The sequence below is a fragment of the Antennarius striatus genome, chromosome 1 (genome assembly GCF_040054535.1).
Source record: "Antennarius striatus isolate MH-2024 chromosome 1, ASM4005453v1, whole genome shotgun sequence".
NCBI lineage: Eukaryota > Metazoa > Chordata > Actinopteri > Lophiiformes > Antennariidae > Antennarius > Antennarius striatus.
The window spans coordinates 12,048,571-12,074,980 of NC_090776.1; the positions used below are offsets into that span (position 1 = coordinate 12,048,571).

The 26,410-nt window shown below is 39.6% G+C and overlaps 2 protein-coding genes and 1 long non-coding RNA gene across 6 annotated transcripts; 2 read left to right on the forward strand and 1 right to left on the reverse strand.

Annotated features, from left to right (window-relative positions):
- Positions 1-284: 284 nt before the first annotated feature.
- Positions 285-10,770, reverse strand: slc39a13 (solute carrier family 39 member 13). Of its 3 annotated transcripts, none has more exons than XM_068321164.1 (10): positions 10,454-10,770; positions 8,782-9,147; positions 7,099-7,206; positions 6,729-6,871; positions 4,454-4,573; positions 3,095-3,184; positions 2,134-2,184; positions 1,868-2,000; positions 1,671-1,770; positions 285-1,201 (listed from the first exon to the last, which is right to left on the reverse strand). In XM_068321164.1, exons 2-10 carry the CDS (start codon positions 9,107-9,109, stop codon positions 1,126-1,128), a joined length of 1,149 nt encoding a protein of 382 aa, XP_068177265.1. In that variant the 5' UTR covers positions 9,110-9,147; positions 10,454-10,770; the 3' UTR covers positions 285-1,125. The 3 variants fall into 3 exon arrangements, with proteins under 3 accessions (XP_068177265.1, XP_068177283.1, XP_068177274.1); XM_068321182.1 differs by lacking the exon at positions 10,454-10,770 and adding an exon at positions 10,243-10,310; XM_068321173.1 differs by lacking the exon at positions 10,454-10,770 and having other exon boundaries at positions 8,782-10,170.
- Positions 10,386-14,711, forward strand: LOC137599932 (uncharacterized). Its single transcript, XR_011036894.1, has 3 exons — positions 10,386-10,518; positions 13,288-13,451; positions 14,567-14,711. It is a non-coding gene; the product is annotated as an uncharacterized lncRNA (long non-coding RNA).
- A 285-nt stretch (positions 14,712-14,996) lies between these two features.
- spi1b (Spi-1 proto-oncogene b) lies at positions 14,997-25,275 on the forward strand. Of its 2 annotated transcripts, XM_068320195.1 has the most exons (6): positions 14,997-15,149; positions 18,062-20,812; positions 21,201-21,291; positions 21,971-22,152; positions 23,153-23,303; positions 24,041-25,275. In XM_068320195.1, exons 2-6 carry the CDS (start codon positions 20,771-20,773, stop codon positions 24,352-24,354), a joined length of 780 nt encoding a protein of 259 aa, XP_068176296.1. In that variant the 5' UTR covers positions 14,997-15,149; positions 18,062-20,770; the 3' UTR covers positions 24,355-25,275. The 2 variants fall into 2 exon arrangements, with proteins under 2 accessions (XP_068176296.1, XP_068176304.1); XM_068320203.1 differs by lacking the exon at positions 18,062-20,812 and having other exon boundaries at positions 15,002-15,149.
- Positions 25,276-26,410: the final 1,135 nt, after the last annotated feature.

Genomic DNA, 26,410 nt, shown 5'->3' on the forward strand with positions numbered 1-26,410 from the left:
ACACTCAAGTCCACACAACATCCAGGTAATGAAAAAATACAGCGTGTCAGGAGACGCCATGAATTGACAAGGTTATAGCGCGGACCTTAAGGAGCGTATACAATGAATATTTATGGAGAACGCTGAAAGAATTTTTATTTTCTAGGACACGGGCATCAAGTTTGACAACTTTCAATCTCACAAATTTGTTTTAGCATCAAACAGACCGAAGTGGGATGCATTCGCCTGAAGTTAAATATGGATAAGTCATGCAAAAATGAAACTTAATAAATAAGATACATGAATGCAAAATTTCCTTATTTTTTATTTCTTTGGGAGTGGAAACTTTCACCAAGAGACGCATCAAAAAATAGTCACAAACAGTCATTTCAAGAGTCCTACATATAAACTATAATGCTATATCTCTGTCTCATAAATTTCCTGGCAACACGTACAATTCAGAAGTAAATTTTAACAAATATCAACTTTTTTCAGTTTAGATCATTTGTTTAAGCTTTTAATGTCAGCACATACCTCTGCTCGAAAAGAAGCTGTGGATTGTACTGTAAGAGATAAAGAACACAAAAATATATGTCTATATTTATACTTTGGTGTAGATTTGGCACTATAGTAACATAATTCTTTCTAGGACAAAAAATGGAGTGATGATGGTGCACATTTGATTAAACTGCGTATTGCTTGTTTCATTTTTAATAAATATGCGGCATAAACGCTGGAAAATTAAAACACAACCTTGAGCCTGACACTTTTAAAACTTGCGGGGCTGAATACGATTCAAGAGGTCCGATGATAGCGGTTGTACTCCTCGAAGCGTACCTGTGGAAATGTATGTGCAAAATAACAGGATTGTCTGATCAACAATTTGAGACAAATTAGTAACAGTGATCCAAACAAACTATCTGAAGTCCCTCAATATTTGAATTTGGCACATTTGAAAGTGTCCACACAAATGTCCTGTCAGCACTTCTTCCTTTCGTCCATCCGTAAAGTGCTGCTCTTAGTAAATTTCTTTTAGTGTAGAATACTGATGATCTCAAAAAGGTTGAATCTCTTAATCAGGACTGAGACTCCAGATGTGAGTGATAGCTGGACAGGAAGGTGAGTTACATCCAATGATGCGGAGCTTCAGTCGACGATGGTAGACAGCAGCGCCGTGACGGCCACGCCGCAGAAAATGAGCAGGATCTGCAGAATGGACTGCCTGAGGACAACCCCCCCCCCAAAAGTCACAGATTGAGATGCGTTCAAGGACGCTTCCATTGAGAAGTGTTTCTCGAGGTAGGCCTTTTTTCAGGAGAACGAGAAGCCCCGTCCCTGCTGCTGTACAACGTGATGTCCTCATCTTTATTCAGAGTACATCCACACACCTTCGCGGTGTCAGCGACATCACGTGATACAGATCAGATCAATTTTGACACGCTAGCTGATACGGATTGCTTTCGTTCGTAGTGTGACATGAACCGGTACAGAAACACGCATGTGCACTGATGTAGGTCAACGGCTGGAGGCGGTTACACACATGCATACTGCTGCGGCAACGCAACAACAAGGGCACTGAAACTGAGCTAACAGACGTAAATAATGCAGGATTCCTGGATTTTGTTTGGTTGACAAAAAAAATGCGTTCAACAATCTAGAACAACTGGGAGTATTTAGAATACAAAAGGTACCTTAAATTGGACTCCTTCAGGAGGTCAGGCAACACGTTCACCAAGGCGATATAAAGGAACCCCCCGGATGTGAAAGGTAAAATCCATGCCGTGGCGTCTTCTACAAACAGTGAGTAAGATGAGTCTCACTGTTTAATGTTCTACCTTGAGCAAATGTGTGTTAATCGTAGGCATGATTGGAACCGGTCCCATCTCACCTGTGCCCTGCGGTGACTGTACACACAGAGCGAAACAGGCCCCCAACACCCCGACCAGCGCCGTGGACAGCTGCATACGAGCCGCATTCCACCGGTCAAAACCGGCCCGCAGAAGAATGGCAAAGTCTCCCACCTGCAGATGTTAGCGCAGCACAGCTTAGCAACAGCAAAACATCTAGAATGTTCAAAGCAGCGGTGATTCATCATTGCACAATGAAACTTCTAAATTTAAAAGCAATATTGTAGAATTCAGCCGGTGATCTCACCTCGTGGGGAATTTCATGGAGCAGAATGGCAAAAGTGGTGAGGAACCCAACCTGTAAGACAAGTCATTAACGCTGCTGTGTCATACTTCATAAGTAGCGCTCATTGTCAAAGAGAAACGGTTCTGTAGGACAATCAGTCTACTGCACAACGCATTTGAGAACACAGAGAGGAACGGAGCCCGGGACATTGTGGAACCAATGGTGACTGTGCAAGAAAAGGCTAAAAACAACTCCAGAAGCACAGCAGAAACTCAGTGTTGGTTCATCAATGTGAAGAGTGTGGTTTAAGGATTACAGAGAATCTGAGAGGGATATCAGATTCTATATGAACACAGAAAGGGGTTCTGACAGAAGCCTTGTCTGTTTAGTTTGAACAACTTTGATTTTCTAACAGTTGGCTAATCACAGCAGACTTTTCTTGGGGTTGCTACGACTCCTTCCCTCTGCTCCACTGGCTTTTATGTCAATAACTCAGCCACTCCAAAGTCAGAATATTCACAGCAGGTTCCTTCCTTTAAGAGCCTGCAGTGAGGAGTAACACTGTAAGATTATTTTCTTATGAATAAACAGGAAGCTAAAGAGTAAAATCATTTGAGTGTGTTTGCTTGAGGAATCTAGTGAACTTCCTCTCTGGCACATCGATCCATTCTTCATGCTGCTAGCCTTATGTTTGACCAGCTGGACTCTCTCCTCCTCACAGCCACAAATATACAGAAACCTTCTGAAGCGTCACAAATAAACGCTACTGCGGTATAAAGTGTGCCGGTGTGAAAGGCTGCAGGACGAGAAGTTTCATGCCGACGAAGGTTTCAGGGAATGGTCCAAAGCGACACTACGAGAGGAATGTGACTGCTTGTTCAACCCTGGCTTTGCTTAACCAGACATATACGTAAATTCAAGATCCTTAACTGCAGATGAGTTCTGTTTTAAAATGACGTATGACGGAACAAAGTATTCTTACCTTTTTGCTAACCAGGAAACTGCCTGCCACCGCGAGTCCATGGGTGAAGTTGTCAATGCAGTTGGCCAGTAGGTTTAAATATCCACTCGTCTGTGAGAGGGGAAACATTACGCTGCTGTTACACCATTAATTATTGAAAACTGTTATCAGGAACACAGTTATCAATGGTATAGACTCAATTAGTCGTAGGTTGTATAGGCTATCCTTCAGGAAGTCTTAAGATGTTAGCTGATATCAGCATTTCTGACAACTTAAAAATACTGAAAATGGTCCGTTTCTACGAAGACAACGTAAAATCAGTCCAGGTTGAGGAAACTAAGACACATAAAAGCACACGGACGAGATGAAATGGTGATGCACCACAGATTTTAGTCCAGTGACAATGTTGTCCCTGGAAATAATGAATTTTGATTTAATTAGTCCTTAGGCAATTAGCCCTACTGAGTATTCTCTCCACCAAGAGGGTTATATTTTCAGTCCAAACTCTTGGCTTGTTTCTCTGTCAGCAGGATTACTGGACAACCTCCAGTTATCGTGAAACTTTGTGGACGGGTGGAGCGTGGGCCAACAAAGAAATCAATTTTAAAGCAGGGCCAAAGCACAAATAACTGTTTAATTTTGCAGAAGGAAGAAGTCATTAGGATTTGGCTCTGCCCCGCCCCCAGGCTCAGGAGAGGATTAGTGGCGCTGCGTCAACAACAAAGTGACAAATCTGAAAAATAATTAATTCCACGTCAGTTAGGTTCAAAGACACAACCACACCTTTAGGTCACGCTCTTCTGAGGGAAAAATGGTGGATTGCTTGGTTGTCACAATCAAAGAGGTTCAGGTTCTTGGGTTACGATGGAAAATAAAAGTGTGAGATGGGAAATTGTAAATCCATTGTGTTCAAGAGGTTGCCGAGTCAGAAAAAAAAGCGTCTTTCTACGCTGACTTCCAATATTTGCTCATGGTAGTGACCCAAAGAATATCGCTGCAGATTGAAGCAGCTGATGAGGACACCTCCCATTGGTTTCCTCGTATGCTCAACTGAGAAGAGACTCCAGGACAGACCCAGACGTCTCTGTAAAGATTGTCTATCTTATCTAGCCTGGGAACACCTTGGGATCTCCTGGAGAGAGATCCCAAGGTGTGTTGCTGGGGAGTTGGGTATCTGGAACCCCTCGCTAAGCCTACTGCCGCGCCAGATAACAAGTAGGAAATGGGATTGATGGTTGATATACGATGGGAAATATAACTATCCTTCACATCATGAATGCCTTCACTATCGGCTTTGGCAGAGGTCACTTCGTCACGTCTCTACTTTAAATCACCTTCTTTTATTTTCAACTTACAGAATGTTTTCAATGTCAACACTACCTTGATCTTCCCTTGTCTTTCCTGCAGACTCTGTTGCTTGGAGGATTTCCATGACTCAGCAGCATAATGCCCATTTCTGCGTGGTATTCCTTCCTTTCCACTGCAAACAAAGTGATGGGTCTATGGAGGAGAAACAAGAAGAATAACTTTTTAATATATTCTCTCGACATTGCCATTACCTGTCAGTAATTTTCTATGAACCTTCTTCAGGAAACCACTTTTGACACAGTGTCAATGGACAAAAATTTATTTACCCTTAACTTCCTGGAAATAAAAGATGAATTGCAAATTCTAACACTGTTATTACTTGTATATCATGGTTGGTTACACCTGCCACCTTCCAAAGACAGCTACAGTCCCTTCAGTTGATTAGGATTTTAAAAGAGCCAGTAAGAGTTTAAACATCTGTAAGATGTGTTTGTGTAGTAATCCATGTTGTGACATTAGATTTGAAAATATAAATCCTGAATGATCCACAAAAAAGTTAACTCATGTTGACTTTGACAAGCTTTGGTCTAGAAATAACAATTAAAAAGGTAAACCTGTAAATGGCCAAGGCCTGGGCCAAGAGGTACTCCACGGGAGAAACAGACAGTTGAGTTTCTAAAGTCTATGTAAACCTTTCTTTGGCTATTCAAAATTTACAAATGCTTCAGAACATATGGACAGCCAATGAGCTGCCTAGCAACCGTTTGTCAAGGCACCAGGCAAAGTTATAATATTAGGCAGCAGTTATTTGACATGGATGGTACGACTCCCACAAAAATAATGAATATACTCATTCTGACTCCTGGTGTCAGGCTGGCTATGACCCAAAACAACAAACCCAGCTCCAAATCTCACATCAGAAACTGCATGAATTATTTAAAGAAATTAATTGTCATGAAGGCCAGAGAATGTGAATTAATTTAGAAAATGGCATTGGTTGTTGAATTTTAAAAAAAGTCTTACAGTCAATATTGCTGACAAACAGCGTTTGAAAAAAGCACAAATGTACATTCTCTTTCCTTGTCTGACACACTCCACCCCGCTCCATGTATTGTTGCCTCTGCTCTCCTGCTGGAGATGAAATGGCTAAAACTGCTTCACCCCAGAACTATAAATAGACACCAGTGAAGAAGCTGAGCCATGGATTCCAATCTTTTCCCTCGCCGGTAAAACGACAGAAGGGAAGATGAGACAAAGGAATGAGAACTGTTAAGATTTGGACAGGACTGTTATTCTTACCAATCATGCTTATCAATTTGGTTCACTAGTGATAGGTCGGTAACTAAGCAACGACACTGCTGAAGAGTTACTGATAGCCTGGTTAGTACTGAATCTGATATGACGTGTCTGCTGTGAGGACTGACTACCAATCGGATGGTTTGAGCTCAAGCTGGGTGATCATGACTATAAATAATGATAAATCTTTAACTTTAATTACCATTGAAGCTGTGGAGATAAACTTTTATCAAAACGTTATTTTTCAAAACTGTCGTCAAGAGCAGCAGCTTCCTTCAGATTGGGTCTGATTGGTGGTTTAGATTCAGGCGCAGTTAGATTGCTGCTAAAGGCATGTCAGCAGATTTAAACCCACTACGTTCCACAATGGGATCCACATCCTTTGCCTCTGTTAACAACAGCTGCACTGCGGACGCACTTTGGCACTTATTGTTGTCTTTTCTTGCGGGAACACTCTCTTCATATGTGATAATTTGACATGCAGCCTGACTTTGGAAGTGGTTGCGCAAATTAGTGGTGTTACTTTTGTGGTGTTATAATTGTGTTTTGACTTCAGTACCTTAAGATGACACTCTTTGATCTAACTTTTATCACTTTGCCTAATATAGTCACAAAATCCAGGACGGATTATCAGATAGTGGAAGCATTTGTGGATCACTATTAAACAGTGATACTAATTTTTAATAATTTAGTTCCAAGGCCCCAATGAGAAGCTTTTATAACACACAACAACCATCAGTGATTTGGTGTTCTGCTGTTGTGATTACGCTGTAAATCATGTGGACATATTCAATGTGATACCATTACACTACTCGTAAATTATTCAATTTGTAAGGAAATTAGAGGAAACGTTCGAAATTTTGATTTTGTTCTCATGTCAAAATGCAGGAGAGATGACCAAAACCACTCTTGAATGTCTGCTCAGCTACTTTAGCTTAGCATAAAGACTGGAAAACCACAATTGTGTAATTACAGTTAAATTACATCAGTAAACAAGTAAGGAACAGGAGGGTTCTTCAAAGTGCAGACTACTTGGAGCTGAACTACTCACAGCAGAGTTAAAATTCAGATCGGATTCTAACATGGGATCCTCCTGGCTCTCGTGGTCTGGGAACATCTTTTCCAGGAGTAAGAAGGCCAACAGGCCAACGATCACCCACAGGCCCTGGGTCGTGTAGTGGTTGTCTTTATCAGCTGGAGGTTATTAAGAGGCAGAGGAGATTCAGTCAGCAAAAACTGCGACAACACGGATGTTCGGAACACGATGGGGGAAAAAAATAAAACCATGTCTTGTGCCAGAGCTGGCAGACTTGGTAAATGCATCACTATAAGAACTAGCTGACTTTCTTGTCTGTTTTAATAGCAATCTAATTATGAATATGTCTGAAAGTAAGGTTGATGCTGGATGAAAGTAGACACACCTGAAGAGCGAGAGTTTGCCCATGCCTCAGGAAGAAGGTGAAGGAACACGTCACCCAGCAGGCCACCGATGGCGAAGCTCAAGAGCTGCTTCAGCTTCTGGCATCCAGCTGACAAAATGAACATCATTAGACAACGTTAGATACTGAAGAGTCAAGAAATGCTACTGACTCTTATGTGATTTTTCTTCAATTGATGACTCCACCTCTTTTTATTTCACCATCTTTATCGCGCAATTATATAATAATAAAGTCTTTTATAACCACGTCACACAGGAATCCATCTTTCTGGTTCAGGACGTTAATATCTACAGTGACTACTCACACAATATGTTCCATAGAAAATGGGTGCTTCAGATCACACAGTAATGACTAACCCTCCAGTCAGGACTGCACTTGAAAACCCATGGACTAAAATACATCTGGAATGCCACGTTCTTGTGGGCGGGGCCACTTGAGAGGCTTCAAGCAGACCTAAAGTAACTTATGCATAGTTTTAGAGGCATTTCAGCCCAGAGTGTTTATATGTGCGAACTGAAAGCGGGACATAAACAGCTGTGTCGATCCTCATTATGTGTGTTCAAGCATAATTTAGGAACCAAACTTTAACCAGATGAAAGTGCTATTTGTGCTGGGTGTGTTACTGTCGGCTTCTGTTGAAGCTAACAGCATGTCTATGGATACTCGGTTTCACTATCATTGCATTCCAGACTAAAGTAGCATCAACCGCTGGATGGACTGTCGTGACATTCATGGTCTCCAAAGGAAAAATCCTAACAAACATAAGGTCAAAGTTTTCACGTAGCACAACATTAGCCGACATCCAGTTTCCTGATAAATAACGTGTCGCCAAGACTTTGGTAAAACATGGATTCCTTCTTGAGCATCATCTGAAGAAGGTTCAGAAACCCATATCCCTCTATGGTCAATCTGTAAGGACCTCTTATCTCATCAGGTTAAGCTTCTACTTTGTCTAGTTAACACCTTTATGACAATATCTGCCTGAGCAATTCCCACTACCCTCAGCTCTTCTTTGTGTTTACTTCTAATTAGCAAACAAGCTAGATGGTGGATATGGTAAAGTGTATGCCGGCTTAGCAGTAGCATGTTAGCATTGTGTGCATTTTAACAGGTTGGCATGAGCATAAAGCTGCTGGAATATTGTAACTCTTATTTTCGTTACAACATCTCTGAAGGTACAGAAGAAGAATGTTGAAATTTTAATGCCTTTAGTTTTGTCTTCCTTTTTTCTTCCATTTTTTGAATTTCAAGTGGAATTTTTCACACAGAATCGTATTGCTTACAATTGATTTTATCACACCGATATAATGTTTTTATGGCTCTTTGAATTTTAATTACAAATCTGGACAATCGGCACTAAAAACATCCAGTCGCATTTGTCCTTTAAGTCCCGGTCATGCGTAATGCATTTAAGTATGCAAAAAGTTCATGAGATCATCATTAAAATGTTCTGTTTTCCAGCAGTCGGCAGTTTTCCAAGAAGTTCGGTGCCCATTTCATGGGAACTTTTATTTTCAAAAATTCCCCACCATAGATGAGGTGTGGCTGGGTTTAGGCTTGGGATGGAACAGATTTACAGAAAAAAACAACAACAACATATTAATTACAATTTCAAATGTATAAGTTCTCTTTATCCCCTGATTAAGTTCACATGTAATGACTTACCTTCTGTTTTGAATGCTGCTCCAGCTTCTATAGGAATGACAAGCAAGGGGAAAATCCCGCTGAGGCCCACAGCAACAGAGCCCACTAGAGACAAGAGCCAAACGTGACCATGTTCACTTGCCAAGAAGTCTGCTACTGCCTGGAGGCCCGGGAGGTCATCTGTCAGGCTGGGGCCTGATCCTGCTGCTCTGGCTGTTGCATGAGCCATAGCGGCTTGTGACATCTTCTGGCTGCCTGATGCCCCCCTCGGGGTCAGCATCAGCAGGGTTACAAGGAGAGACAGAGCAGCTACAGCCCAGATGGGCTTCCTGTAGCTTTCGCGTTTCATCCGTCCCACGGTCCAAAAAGAACTTGCAACCAGTAATGCTGCAGGAGAGGAAGATATTTTCAGACAAATGGTTTGCTACTGCACATTTTCAACAATGATAAACAGATTTAATGGTGTCTATTTACACAGATAAATATGGACCTAAACAGTTGAGCAACAAGCAACATCTTCAGGTGCTCTTCTGAGAGCCAGAACAAGATTGTTTTCTGTATCCCTGGCTCTTACTGATCCCATCAAATATTCAGACAGTTTGTTCAGAGACAGAGAAACAAAAAATAGTCACGATCTATTAAACATGACCTGGACTGCCAGGTTTCTTCCTTTGAAAGCCTCCAACCTGCTAAGAAAATAGAGCTGATCATGTCATCTGGTGAAATCCACATATCTACACATTCATCTACTCATTAACAGATCCAGGCACGAGTTAACGTATTTGTCTACTTCTGAAAATATCAATGCACCTTCATAATCTGACACAGATTTGGAGATTCCCTTACTTTGCAATGCACAGATTCTGCAAATACATTTAAAGAAAGTGCATGCAAATTGACAAATCTCTATACACAGATAATTATTATCATTAGATGATCACAAATCTGATTACACAGACCGATTCGGATGCAGTTACACAAATCCCAACAATCTTGTTTTGCTGCATTAATGGTCCCATCTTATTTTAATTTCACAATAACTACTGCAGTTTTTATCGTACAAATCCATTTGATATGGCTTAATCATTCTGCACGATCTTGTTATATAACCTAACCCCACCTAAATTCAACAATACTGGTGTTATAAAGTTACGTTCTGCCAGGAAAACACTAAACTTGAATTGTGTTCCCCCTTTAAACAGCTACTAAACGATGCGTGCCATCTTTAGTTCACTTTATAACACATATTTATAAGATTTAAAACAAGCTGCTCATCACTTAGCTCTGGGAAGATCAGATGATACAAGTACCAGCTAACCTCCAAGAGTTATTTTGCGACAGGCTGGAAAAAAAATTTGACACAAATGCCACAGAGCGACATTTTAAACAATGCACCAAAATAAGGTTTCGGGAAAAAGAAAATAAAAATAAAAAATGTTGCTCGAGCAAAAAACACAAGTTTCTGAACTAGCTAACTCTCACTTCGTACAAACTAGCGTTAGCCGCTAAATCCAGAGTAGAGATTAGCCCCGCACGCGCTACCATAACAGATTTGAATGCTAGCGGCGCGAGGCGCTTCTCAGACCAGCGCCAGTCTGAACAGCTTCATGCTAGCGTCCCGCCACGGGAAAATAAACACGCGCATTAAAAACTAATTCACAACACGGAAGTGACCTTTTGTTATCGTACATACCTTGTTGTGGCGGAAGTCTGTGCTCCGGTGTGTCCCTGCCATCCAGGCCGACTTGATGGATGAAGGTAGGCTCACGCCGCGGACATGCCCCGCACTCCCCCCCCCCGGCTGTTCAGGGCAGGAAGCCGCTAGCTGGGGCGCTGAAGTAAGCGGTGGTCGCCATGGCTCTCCGCAAACAGCCACGTATCAGGATGCTGGGGGTGGGGGTTCGGAGCTGGAGTCGGGACGGTGGATACCGCCCCACAGAAACATTAGGAAGTAACTTTATTTTTAGCCCCAGGGACTGAGTTTTTCCACCAGGACCGCTTCCAAGCAGACTTTTAATGTTACAGGAGAAAATAGAGAAGACGCGCAGCTGGAAAAAAGAATGAGGCTGACCTAAAGTTATAGGAAGGTTTCACGGGAATTGTAGTTTTTAAATTCTCATCCAAAATGACTGCAAAAAATTTTTTTTGAATATCATATACATGATTGAACATTCGATTCATCAGTATCTGATTAACAAACATATGCTCTAATAGATGCAGTTCAGGGTTTGTGGTTTAATTTAAAAAAATACACAATGGAGTATTGTAGTCTATACGCATTTAAGACAGATTTGAAATATTTTAAAGTAGAAATATATACATTTTAAGGAGACACTTTGATTTGCTTTGTAGATTTGGTCATGAATGTTTCGCATACCTTCTTGTTGGCTGCACCAACAGCTCCATGCTAATAATCTGGCAGGACAATTCTGGCTCCAGGGCTGCTCTTCAACTACAGACTGATTTCTACATTTGGCAAATTAGACAGCCCCCCCTTCCATTCGCCTTACAATTTAGATGTTTTCCTGTTCCACACTTTGCTTCGTTGCCATTAGGCTTTACAGAATCTGCATGTGACCGACATCATCTAGAACCTGCAGGCCAGAGGATCCATTCATTCATTCATTCATTCATTCATTCATTCATTCATTCATTCATTCATTCATTCATTCATTCATTCATTCATTCATTCATTCATTCATTTTCTGCCGCTGAATCCGCTGTAGCGGGTAGCCTATCTCAGCTGGCATAGGGCGTGAGGCAGGGGACACTCCGGGCACGACGCCAGTGCACTGCGGAGCCACACACAAAAACAAACAACCACGCACACACACACTCATTACTACAGGCAATTTGGAATGGCCAATCAACCTGAAGCGCATGTTTTTGGAGGTGGGAGGAAGCCGGAGAACCCGGACAGAACCCACGCAGAAACGGGGAGAGCACGCAAGCTCTGCACAGAATGGGACTCAAACCCGCAACCGCTGTGTTGTGAGGCGACAACTCTACTTACTGTGCCACTGTACCACCCCCAGAAGATCCGGATATGAGAAAAACTAATCAAAGACTATTTATTTGATTTCATTTATTTTTCAGTAATTAGGAAACTTTATTTAACTACAGCCTGGGCTGACTGACCCTCGTGTATTTATCCTAACCATGCGTCAAGACATCCCTGCTTTTCCACTTCTGCATGTTGCAACCTGATCACAATACTTCTTGATTTAACCCTAGAGAACCCACACCCATTTATCCTTACAGGAAAATTATGTGGGTTGTACCACAGACCAAGTGGACCATATAGAAAACATTTCTGAAGTTTTTTTCAGAACAATAATTTTTATTGTTATAAGTTTTATTATTATTTTATTATTATTTTATTACTATTTTGTAGAGACCACTTTCAGTCACAGACACACGACTGTCACGTTGTCATGATACCAGGATGTTGAGTATGCATTGCTTAAGGACTTAATGAGTTAAAATCAGACATAAAGCTTTATAACGAAGGACAGGGACATACAAAGTGAGTGTGACACCGGTGTCACCGTGGGTCCTCTCGGGTTAAAGATTTAGAAGTCATCCTCCTCTTCCTCCTTCCGCCAAGTCACTGCTGGACAGTTTAATTTCATCCATCCGTCTAAAGTCACAGGGTTCCCCATCATATCAATGATTCTGTTCTCCATTAAACTGCATGATGTACATGTAACTCCTCTTCAGATCAGATGTAAAATGTTGAAGATGAGATAATCATTTATTGCAGTTTCAGCTGTACTGTCAAAGCTCCTTTATAAAACTGCCCGACCACCAGATGGTGCATCTGACATCCAAGAAAGACAAACCTTGCCATCTCAGCCACTGCATTCTGTCTTCTGCCTCTATGGCTTCTACCTTTTAAATTTGCTTTACACTTGTGGTGATGAGCAGCAGGTACCTCAGCTTTCCTGACTTAGTTGGAAGGTGCCTCTGTGTCCACTATTAAAACATGAGGTGTTCAAAGTAAGTTTGATGGATTTGCAAAATGCATAATATCAGTCCACAATTTCATGATTCTTGCAGCCTGAAGTTTATCTTCATAAAATTGCTTAGGTCGTTGAGTTTAAACATTCATTATTTCTAATCTTCAACATGAGCTTTGAACAGAGATGTGAAGATATATAAAAAACACCTATAAATATCTATAGTGACTCATCATTGTCTGACTTGAGCAACACATGAGTAAAGAGGAACTTGGTTTGCATGGTGGACTGGGGGCCTGAGGCCTGATGGGGATGTGTATGGGTGAATGTGTGTGTGCCTGAGTGTAGGAGAATATACAGTAGTTCTAATAAAAAATCAATAATGTTACATAAGAGCCAATTACACCTGCTGCTGTTGAAATGTATTGTAACATGTTGTGTAAAAAAAAAAGGAACGTACCATCCCACTGAAGGGTTTTGTGCATGTGTATGTTCATGTGCATGTGTGTGTGTGTGTTTGTGTGTCCTCAGGCCTTGTGATTCACCCTATGTCTATTTATACCAAAAGAGCCCAGTCTGATCGTTAAATCTCGCGGAGTCCACGGAAAATGAGGAATCAGGAATAAGAAGTGAGAGCTGGATGTCCCCTCGCACGAGAGCGACCGTTCCATGTCATTGTGAAACACACGATGACCACTGAAACCTCGGCTGACTATCAACCAGGAAACACAGGTCTCTTCTGGCCACCCGCCGACATAACATTTTCATGGTGTTTTTCTCATGCATTTGCACATTTCAGAAAAATCACGTGTGCAGCAGAATTCATTTTTTGTTAATAAAGCAACTTGTGGTTTCAACTCCTCAACTTGTAGCCGTGTTCACATGCTAACGTAACCTTGGAGATGTTTTCTGAGTTGTCTGACTGTCTGCGTGAGACGCTTGTTGAACATTTAGCAGGATAAAAAGAAATCTTTGAAATTTCATCGCAAAATCATACTACTGTTGATCTGCTATACTAAGGATCCCAACGCATTGCAGCCTGCAATGACATTAGCATCATTAGCATACATCACAATGACATTACATGACATTACTATGAGTCTGAGTTAGTCTCAGATTCAACTCAGATTGACTTTTTTGTCTACCAGACGGGTATACAGTACAACAAAATTACGATGTAGTTTGCTCCCTGAAAAACAACAACAATCTAGAACCAATGCAATCACAGACTGCAACATCCCGCGACACCCTTAATTCAAAATTTGACCCTGACCTACTTGAATAGGTCAAAGATCAAAGCTAGTGCTCTGACCTACTGTCATTAATCAAAGCACCAGCTTTGATCTATGGTCTTACTCACACTGGCCTTCCCCCTCGTCTTTCTATCTTATCCGGTTCCAGAGTGTGCAAAAGTTGAAATTTGACCTTCACCTAGTTTTCTCAAGGTCAAGTTCATCATCTCATTTTCATCCCCTTTGCCGCGCGAGTAATGTGCTTTTTGTTTCATCTTTCTGCAACGGTTGCAAAGATATTTGGTGTACATACTAACGAACGAACACACGAACACTGACGACTACAATACATCACCACTTTGAAGCGGTATGTAAAAAAAAAAACACAAAACCAAAAGTTAATATCAGTGGTATTAGGTAAAAATAGACAATGGAAAACATGGGACTTGATTAGTGAACTGGAGCGGGATTATTTCACTGCCTTTATTAACAGATTCATGTGTGGACTTGTATTTTATGAGCTCCTCCCGTGGCCAATAAACATTCTGCATAGGTGAATTATTGACTGTGTTTGTCATAGGTGTGTATGTGAGGGTGTTTGTCTCTGTGTTTCAGTCCTAGAATCAACTGTCAACCTGTTGAGGTTGTATCTGACCCCACACATAATGTCTCCCGTGTTAAAATCTATCCTACCCACAGCCAACACCCCCTGCAAATGGTAAATGTTATAGGAAATGGAAGAATGAATGAAAAAGTAGTTGTCCCACAAATTGTACAATTCTATTTTTTTAATGGTATGTTTAAGTAAATTTAAAAATATAAATTAAATAAATAAAGGCCACAAGATTTAGATTCGAGGTTTGATTGAAGGAACTTTGCTCATCGGTGTCAGGAGTTCACACAGAATGCACAAAAATTCATTTGATAGGAAGAGTTTGTCACCTTCTTGTTTTAATAAGGAAGAAGAAGAAGGAGAACAAGAAGAAGAACAAGAAGAAGGAGAAGCCTTATGTTACCAACCTAAATTGGTAGAATTAAGGAAGTTTTTAGTTCCCCTGTTAATTCAGAGATATATAGAAACCCTGCATTTTCAAGCACCTTTGACAATTTGCTTCCAGTGGTTCACAAACTCCCCTGTGGATACCTCTGCAGCTCCCTGATGGATGTTTGTTGGATGTATGTTGTACCGACAGCAACGGTAAGAAGGCCTGTGGTCCACTGGGGGCGTACCCTTCCTTTCCTCACATGAGCATTCCGCTGCAAGCTCTTTTGTATTATTTATGCATGGCAGGTATACATCATTGAGTTTATTATCGGATTGATGTGTTAGATGCATTTCACCTCAAATATTTACGAATAGTGTCTCATTTCAGGACAATTTGTTTCATTTCCTTTGGGGTTACATTTGATTAGAGAAGTTATTTTTGTTTAAGTCAGATGGCTTTATGTGTTCAAATATTTATATTGACACTAATTTAGTCATCAAAATTGAGTTACTAATATTTTCAATGCTTGACAAGAATAAGATCTTAATCGTAATCTTTCATTTTGTGAAAAGCTACAAAAAATGTATACACCTTATTTTAGCTATTCCAGTTTTTATTTCTACGAAGAGTCTTTTTTTTTTGGCGTCAATTGTGTTACGATGTCCTGGTATTGGTAAATTATTATTTACAACATTAAGAATACCACAGCTATTTTTTTTTTCTTTCTTTCTTTTTATGGATTTTTAAAAAAAAAATCAACTGAATTGCTCAACTATCTCAGAAGAATTGTTGAGCAGAGATAATTACGAAATCTGAGTACCGCCACAGAAGTTACAGAGTGTGGACATCAACCTGCAGTCATTCTGGTCAAACTGATGCTCTGCAGTGCAAGACTTCCTGTTGCGACGTACCCTGTATCCTGTTTTCCACAGTCAGTGGTCATGCATGTCATTCCCCCTCTGTGAGACTGTGTGGGTACAGTCTTGTGACCCGGTGCTGCGAGTCCTCAGAGTAAATGCAGTGAGATTGCAGCCCAAAACTCTGAATGTCAGCGAAAAATACACACACCATAAACCTCTGATATGTTGGGAAATTACAAAGACTTCTGGTTGTTAAATGTTGATGGGAATAATCAGTGAAAATTAGATATATTTCATTATATATCAACATACACAAGTAATACCACAATAGAAAACTGTACTTTCTTCAGGATATTAGTACCCTCTAAAAATAAGTGCATATACTGTAAATATAGCAATGAGAAAACTGACACCTCTAACACAAGAGGCCCAAAGATTCCGTGGAGCAAACTATGTGACCGCATATTAAGAGATGTCAATCTAACTGCTTGTGAACTCATATGATCACACATACTGTATGTATCTTGTAACGACATTTAGGCGGTAAACTCTGGAGTGTTCGGTTACATCCTGTGGTGGGACACAACAGAAAGCAAATACCCGGTCATTGATCACATACCCTAAAATGCATAACGGTGTATTACTGTAATTCATTAGTTAGATTATCTTAGCACAAAGATTGAAGCTGTACAGGAAGGGGCTGGACCTGTTTTTTCACAGAAGGAAAATGTTCGTATGTGTTCCTTGAAAGGTCATTAAGACATCAAATGTTCTAAGAAATGACCTTTTTGACAGAGACAGGCTAACTTGGTGGTAATAATTTCAGCAATAGCCTCATATTTATCACAAATGAGAGCAATATTGATCACAACATATCAAATCTTAGCAAGAAAAAAAGTATTCTCCAAGATGTTTTTTGTGATATCGCAATAGTGGGGATATTATTGCAATATCACAAAAAAAACCCAAATCTGACTAATAAATGTTATGCTATGAAATATTAGTTATTCCAAAATTATGCAGCTGTGTCACGTAGAACCTTAAGCTGATGATTGCTTTCATTATTTCAACACTGACTAATGTTGACATTTAGAAACTGTAGATGTTGCTGTTTATATAAGTTAAAACTAGATTCAACACTTAAGAATCTGCCATAGTTGTATTACAACTGTAAGTCCATACATGTGTCCGACACATCTCAGCCTCCCATCCATTTTAATTTGAATATGTCAGGTAGTTTCTTTGCAGTTAACGGATTCTTCATTTCTGTGTTTTGTTGATCATATGTGAAATGTTGTTTCTGTGTAATAATACTGGTGATAGTAGGTCATACCTGAATTATGATAAAAATCATCATATTGTACATAAGTATCTCATATTTATTTTATTTAATTCCAAATTTAATTTCACTAGCCGGATCTGTCCAGTTCCCATTTTCACCTCCACCGAGGTGTTTTGGTTTTTATTCCATGTCAGATGTTAATTGCTCAGTTGGCTGGCTGGCTGGCTGGCTTACTTACTGACCGACTGGTTATTGGTGAATTGGTTGGTTAGTGGACTGGTTGGTTGGTTAGTTGTTTGATTTATGTAAAAACAACTGAATGGATTTCCATGAAATTTTTTGGGGGGAGGAGTTTTGGGACAGAAACTTAATGTACAAATTCAGGGATATTTCCGGGAGTGGAATATATAATGGATTCATGTAAAAATCTACACCCACCTGATTTAAATAGACTTTAAAATGGTTAGTCTGCCCTTGGGTTTTGGTTTGAATGAGCCTTGACTGAATTAAAGGGGGATCCGAGTGTTGCTGGGGGGGAGGTCTGTGCTCTATTGACTGATTGATTGATTAATCCATTCTGGTTGTCTTCATTAAGAAACCGTTCATGCTGAGCAGTTGTACTAGATCCCATACAGGTGTACTGGATGAAGTTCATTAAACACTAAGTGTGTCCTTGTTGGTTAAAGTCGCCATATACAAAAACAGTACCGTAGTCATTCTAAATCATCATCATCATATGACAAACAGAAACACTGGAAAAATAATGCAGGACATGTGATTTAGCAGTGCTTACAATCTTATGATGATGTTAGGACAAACATTTTGAAGCAAGACATAACATAACTGTTTTGAAGAAAACAGTCTGATGTAATAAAATAAAAGTGATGTTCCTTCTTTTGGTCATAATAGTTTCTGACATGATAGTTATTAGTTATGATGTCAGAGTTGGAATTAAGTTTCTCTCCTCATGTCTATTTTTCAGCTTTGGCTTCTCTTTCCTGGACAGAGTCTTGATGAAGGACATTTTGGTTTGACAACTTGCGTATTGTAGGAGAAGAGTTCACACACCCTGACATATATACAGACAAATAAGCCACAATGTCATCTGTCAAACACAATTCAGAAGAAATGTCCACCAACAAAGCAACCAGCCTCATGCATAGTTCTGGATCATCCTCATCATATGACACGTAAATGGATTAATTTAAAGACGAACTTCAAGGAACTGAATCTGAAAGACGAATCCTCGGTTCCTCTTTTGTTGCATGTGTCTGTGGACTGCAGAGAACCTATTTCTCCACAAGGAAAACCAGAACATTGTTTCACATGCAACCAGATTTCAAACCACATTTCAACCATAAATGCTTCCAAAAGAAACAAAGCAGAAAACCAGACCAGATGCATAAAAATATGTTTTATAATAATTTTAGTTTTAAATAATGTTTTTTTTTTGCCTTATTTTTCCTCATTACCTGCATGGGACACAGGTGGATCGATCCTGTTTTCCCTGAGGTGCTGGTTATCAGTTACTTTTTAAAAAATTTTATTTTGTCATGTGCATCAGATTACAAACACTGCAGGAGAAACCCCAAAAAAATCACAAGAATTCTAAATATTCTGCACACAGAATTTTGGGGCTGGTACGCTGTCTGTGCATAATGTACTCACAATGAACATAAATCTAGAGAAGCAGGTTCACTGTAATGAGTGAAATGTAAAAAGTTGTCATAAAGACTTCTGGGTGAAACTGTTCCTTATGAAATGATTAGTTGTTCATTTGCGAAGTAACTGCTTCACTCACTGGTTGCTAACAATTCATATCATGAATGCAAAAATATTAACAAGTAAATATGATTTAAAATATGTTGCATGTAAATAAAATTAAGATTAGCTCTTGGATATTCCTCCTTAATATTAATATGAATTTGTCAATGATCTAAATTAACTTAAATCAATATCTGCACTCATTGATTTATCTGCAGAACCTGATCGCTGATAAGTTGATTTATACTCAAAGAGAACAAACATTAAGCTAAAAAAAAAAAAAAGAATCACTACTGGCATAACTGGAAATAGCTCTGATGGAAATAGTTCCGGGCTCGCTGCATGTGTGCAATGTGTATTATTACTCTCGGAAAATACTGCTGTAAATATCATCAGTTTTGCTCAGCCAGCTGTGATGAAGACGGGGGCTGGTTGGGGTCGGTCACAGTCTGTGTGGTTTCAACAGCTCCACATACAGTTTGCAAAGATCAGTTAGCCATCACTTATCAACGGCAGCAGGGTGTTGTGATGCTGGTGCTCCGTCGAGACTCCATGTGTGGTAGATGGAGGCTGAAGAAACTACATTCCCATGTATTTAATGTGTTCAACTCTGACCTCTGTGGTCGTGATGAAATCATTGGCCTTGAAGGTTAAAAGTAAACTCACCTGGATCTCACAGTATCATATTTTTAGGGGTGTTGCTTTATCGCCCGCTTGCAGTCTTCCTCTTGAACAAGCGGACGCAACACATCCAAACCCGAGCAACATTCTTACTGTGCTGCTCAACAGTTTCCTCAGAATCTGGGAGTATGCAGCATCTGGTAGCTGAATGAAAATACAGCAGGAGGACCCCACCCCCACCCCGACAACCCCCCCACTCACCACCATGAATAGTTACAGCACCTCTGCTGTTTGATAATTACAATCTCATCTCAGTGTGGTTACAACACAGATACTGTACCTTCATCTTATCATCCAGCTGCATGTGTGTGTGTGTGTGTGTGTGCGTGTGTGTGTGTGTGTGCGTGCGTGTGTGTGTGTGTGTTGTTGTTGTTGCTTCTCCTTAGACACCTTTTGGCTGTTTGTTTGACTCTTACAGTTGCACTTGTGTATCTCTAATATATATTCATAATATCTTCATAACTCTTGTAGCTTTATACTTTCATTTTTAATGCTTCACTCATTTTTCTAATTTAGAACTCAGAGTATTGTATAAATTTTAAACTCAACTGCTCAAGTTTGATGTAGACCTGATAACTTATTTTATGTCTCAATATTTTGTCACTCACATGTTTTATAAATACATTAACACATACAGTAATTGTGAATGTTAAAAAAAACAACATGTTAATTAACTGTTTATATAATTATCAGCTCCTAGTACAATAAAATAACATAATAATTGCATTTTTCATGAACTGCTGCTTTACCATGATCTGAATTATGACTATTTTAGAACACATGATGTGAATAAAGTTAATCAAAAAGTTCTTATGCCACTGTGTTTATCATGATATTCGTGATGGGGGGTGAAGGGTTGACAGTGCGGAAAAGTCTTCATGATGATTGGTTGCTTAAAGGAGGGGACAGTATATAAACCCTGATAAATGTCTCATGGTCTCCCCTGACAAATCATCAATGACAAGGAACCTTTAACAGACACACTCTATCGCTTCCACCCACAGAAATTGTCTCACAAGACATAAGTTCCGTCTTCATTTTACATTAAAAGCTGGGCCTCGTTCATCGCTCCATAACAGCATCGAGTTTAGTGGAGTTTAGTTAGGAGACCTTTTTTTCTTTTCTTTTTTTTTTTGGTTTTTCGTTGAGCGAGAGGAAATTTTGAAAGGTTGAGCAATGGTGCCGCAAAAGTTTTGAAAGGGTTTTGCCAGCAAAGCATCTGAGTCGGTTAGTTGAAGAGATCTCCATGTTGCATCCATACAGAATGGAGAGCTATCTCATCCCACCTGTAAGTATCATGAATTTTCTAACTATTTAAACTGTAATTTGAAGAATGAGATGCTATCTTAGAAAAAAAAAGAGAAAATTGGAAATTGACATTCAAGAGGAAAGAAGACTCCTGTTTTATCAAACTGGATGAGTTAATGTGAGTGCAATTTGAGGGACGAGATTTGCTGCTGAAAACATGAGAATGAAACTCAAGAGTTCTTCAGAGTTTCAAAGTAGTAGCAGCAAAAAAAATGTCATTACCATAATTTAAACATCAGTGACGTATAATGGGTTATGAACTTGAATTAATTTAGAGGCAATGTAATTAAAAAAAGACATAAACATACTGCTATACTGGGTTTTTTTAATTATGTTGTGCCTGAGGCTTTTTTTATTTGCTTTTGCAGCACTCCGAAGAAATTTACGATCCTGAGATCTACAGACATCAAATTTCAGAATATTACAATCCATACGTTCTTGAAACAGATATCCATACAGGTGAGTTTGGCTTTAAAACAGTTATTTATCTCTTTAAAACAGCAAAATAAAGTTGTCACTTGACAATAAATTATAAATGACAATTAAAACCATTTTAAAATTGATTTTTAAAAAGCCCAAACGTTATTGACATGAGGCGTGACAAACTTATTTCATACTAAATTTCCACATAAATAAAAAAATGCTCTGTTCGACTTCTCGTCTCATTCTTCATTGATGTGGTGACTTTTCTGCTGTGTCGGAGGCTACATAAAAAGCCTCCAGTGAGTGCAGCTGGAACCCACCAGCGAATGGAACACAGGAAACAGATGCCATTTCTTTCGGGTGTAACAAATACAGACATAGAATGACTTTCGCCCCATGGGGGTTCGTTGATATGAGAGAGGTGCTTTACTTTCTCTTGTAATCAACTGTTTTACATATTGGCCAGAAACAGACTAAATAGGAAAAAGCCCTTAACTGCCCAAAGAGAGATCTTCAGTTGGATTTGAATCAAAAAGTAAACATGTCTGTTCATATCATGTTGGGGGAATAAAAAGATGAAGATGTTAAACACATAAATTGGTTCTGCGCCAGCGGTTTAATACATTTGTGTTTGACGTTGTAGATTTAGAACGTTTCATAGATGTTAGCTAACCTCACCGGCGTGATATTAATGTTTCTCACCGTTTCCATTCAGAACACTGGGACTACCACCCTCCCCCTCATGTGCACCCTGTAGAGTTTGAAACCCTGCAGGAGAGCAACTTCACAGAGCTGCAAAGTGTTCAAACCATCCACCCATCCGGGCTCATACGGTACGATGCAGAAAGCCTGCTTGATCCGAACCTGGGTGCACATCCACATGTGTTACAGCAACCGGTGAGTAATTCTTCCACCCAACAGATGGGTGAATATACTTGCAGCCTACAAACAACTTCATATATATGCTGTTATATATAACCATTGTTGATGGAGGTATCTTAGTTGAGTCTTCCGTAATGCTTCCACAGCCCAAAATATCCGTTTAGCCCACAGCCGACATCTTCATGCACAATTCAGTCTTTTTTTCCAATTATTGAGGTCTTTCAGGCGGGACTTTGATGGTCATGTGACAGGAAAAAAAATCAGGAAATGAGCTAAAACAAAAACTTTACTTGTTCCATGGTTTATCTTCTATTTTGTTATTACTTAAAAAAGAACCTTATGAGCATTTTAAACGTTCCAAAGGCTCAGTTAAGCCTGATGTGACCGACTGCGAGGACAGGTCTAGATCAAAACACAGCATGTCCTAGTAAGTCCCTTCCACTTCCAGCTCGTGCTCTTAGGTATATAATGTATGATTAAGAAAGAAAGATGCATTTACGGTAATTATGATAATTGAGTGGATCCAAATGAAAATGTAAGCATATGTTCAATATTTGAAATCTAAAGGAGAATTTAACATTTCCCTGTGTGAGCTAGTATCTTTAAGGAACTGAAATTAGCAACTGATGTAGGTTTAGATCATAGGTGGCAAGTCACTCACTTTCCGTTGGTTTGGGTTGTTAATGCTTCCATTCATTACAACATAACATGGTTCTCACAATGTGGAAAATCACTGAATGTTTTTTGCAGAGGATGTAAAGTGATGCTCAGCCAAGCATGCAGCCATGCAAGCATCCACACATCACAGCTCATGCAGAGAGAGGTGTTCCCTTACACTTTAGCTTACAGGAGGTCATATAGTGCAGAATATGTGGCTAACGTTAGTTACAGCACTACAGTAGCAACACACAGTCTCTGAAACTGTCCCAGTTTTTAAAAAGTGAACACCAAAAACAGTTCCAAGCCAGTCATTCAAAGCTCGACTCAACTCTGACTCTCCTCTCGGGGTGCATAGGTTCCCTTCTTCCCTCGGCCCGTGTTTCCAACCCACATGTCACAACGCAGCTCCGATGATGAGGAGCACGGAGGACGAAACACCCCGCTGGAGATTTCTGATGAGGAGAGTCTGAGAGATCGGGTCTCTTACGTCACTCCTGGAGATCTTGGTAAGCAGTTAACACGGATACTTTGAGACACAGCAGCTATGTCGGCCATGCAGAGCGTCTAAGTCATGCAGGTCAAGGATTGCTAGACGTGTTAGGTCACTGGACTTGCTTTTTTTGAATCTGAAGTCATGTTGCTATGGTATTGAATGGTGCGTGTGTGTGTGTGTGTGTGTGTGTGTGTGTGTGTGTGTGTGTGTGTGTGTGTGTGTGTGTGTGTGTGTGTGTGTGTGTGTGTGTGTGTGTGTGTGTGTGTGTGTGTGTGTGTGGTATCCTGACATTGTCATAAGTGTCTGACATCGAGTCATGTCAGCTTTATGTTCTGCTGACAATCAAAGATATATTTTAAGGGTGAGGTAATAGTTGCACAACTGCTGTTAAATGCTTGCCATGCATCTTGAAAGGAAGTGGACCGAAAAGTTAAAGTGCTTGTCCAATTAGGATAAACTGAAAGGCTGGATTTTCTAACAACGGTTGTCTAAAAACATGCAGGTTAGGGGATTAGGCAGCTCTAAGTTGCCTGTAAATGTTTGTTTTTTTTGTTATCAAGTCATGAACGCTAACATCTGCTCGTATTCCACAGAACTTCAGCACTATAACCACATGCTTGTTAGTCACAAATTATCATCATGTCTGACATGTCTTAAATATGATTCATAACAGGACTCCTATGTGTCGGTCCAGTCTGTTTAAAAGGTGTCTACAATTCTAACAATGCAATTCTTTGTCGTTCTTGAAAGGCAACAAGAAAAAGATCCGTTTGTACCAGTTCCTGCTGGACCTTTTAAGGAACGGAGATATGAAGGACAGTATCTGGTGGGTGGACAGAGACAAGGGAACATTCCAGTTTTCTTCCAAACACAAAGAGGCTCTTGCACATCGTTGGGGAATCCAGAAGGGAAATCGCAAAAAAATGACATATCAGAAGATGGCGCGTGCGTTGCGCAACTACGGCAAAACAGGAGAGGTTAAGAAGATAAAGAAGAAGTTGACGTACCAGTTCAGTGATGAGGTGCTGGGGAAGAATCACCTGGAGAGGAAATCATACGTATAGACACAACGGGTGTTGAGAGACGCAGTTTATGATATGAGATGCTCAATCATCCTTTTTGATCTTGTAAATACCATTTTGTGAATAGCCCCATTCCGACTGTACAGTGGGATCAGGTCCTTCAAGATACTAGTTAAAACAGAGTAAAGGCATGAAACAGAATCTGGTACTCAAGCAGAAACAAGGTCCTTAAATATTGCAGGACTAGGTATGAAAATGTGTAGCCTGTCATTTGCAAAGTTGTGCAGAGATTAGTGGATGGCTGCTTGGGTTCTCAATTCTCACTTCTTCATAAATTTTGTTGCTTTTAGCTGAAGAGTGGAAAGTCCGCCTCTACACGAGCTGTTTCTGCTTCGTAGGGCATTTAGCTTAGACTTATCAGTCTGTCAGAGTAGATGTAGGTCAAATTAAAACTGTCTCTACACTTTGATTTTCTTGATTCCTATTGATTACCTTAACCTTGCAGCCTGTTTATCATATATCTGTGAGGGTAGGCTCACCTCTCTGATTAACGCAACACAACAGCACTGATGAATGAATAAACCTTTTTTGACAGTTTTATTCAAAATCAACATCATTGAAGCTTGATTATTTTGTTTTTTGCAGGACTGTTGTATTAGACTGCAGAAATTCTAGCTACGCTCAACAAATAAACTGATTATAGTGTATATTTAAAACCAATGTAAGTAGCTGACAATGCCACATAACCATTGTAGGGTTACATTCATTTAAATAAATGGATCAACAGTGGGAACACCCAACTATCATAGTGCTCTGTAAGCATGGTTATTACATACGTCCACAAATATATTAATATGTCTTAATATCTGGATCAACAATGCATTTAATTTATTTATTTCTTGTGAGGTTATTTTTTTATTTGATCAAGGAAAAAAAACAAATAAAATTTTGATGAATACACAACTAGCTTCACTGAGATGACTTGATTGATGTTGCATTTATTGTATGTATAGTAAATATGAAGCAATTGCCAGCAGAGGGTTTATCTCAGCAACAGCTAATTGCAGTTTGTCTCAAAATATGTTGACAATGCATTTACACACACACACACACACACACACACACACACACACACACACACACACACACACACACACACACACACACACACACACACACACACACACACACACACACACACACACACACACACACACACACACACACACACACACAATGTCTGTTCTCTATATTGAAGTTGTTTCAGCCCATGTAAAGACTATCTGTCTTATAGTGTGAAACTTACAATCTGCTTCCAAATGTTTTTGGATCCACTGATATTTTAAGTTCTATTAATTGGTAGTAGGAACATTATTCTTTGTTAACGCTACAATGCAATATTTAAAACACATAATACAGATATTGATGCAATTAATAATCATAGGAACTTACACTGCAGTACATGCTTCATACAAATATAAATATGTTATTAGACATTGACTAATAAATAAAAATTAATGTCCATGCTGTACGTATCCTTGGTAACTGTTACTTAAATACAAAAAGAGGATGTCATTTCACTGTTTGGTTCAATTTAAGGGTTTTTAAATGAGGCCACTTGCATTTCAGTGCAGTTCTTAAGATAAGAGATGACAATGAAGAACGACGAGGTTAATTCAGGGCAGAGGAGAGAAGTGTCCCATCACCCACTTCTTCTAAATGTCTGCCTGTGTATCCTGATACGCTGCAGGTTCTAGCTCTCTATTCAGAAGTTGTAACCAACTCATCTTGACACGTCTTGAATTTCCAGGTGTATAGACTTTGATTCGGTTCTGTATCCACTTAATATTTCTTTAATCTAATAAATCAGCTCAATTTTTCTCTTAATGGTTGCTAACTACAGATGATGAAGTTTCTCAGTCAAAATTTTATAAAAACAATTGTTTTCCCTGTGTAAATCTTCAGAGATTCAAATGTTGATAGGTCTCACTTATTTTAAAATAAAGAATTAAGTCTATATTTATTTTTACATTCATATCCACTTTCAGTTTATTTTAAATATTATAAAACATGTGTAAAAAAAACTAATGAAATTGAC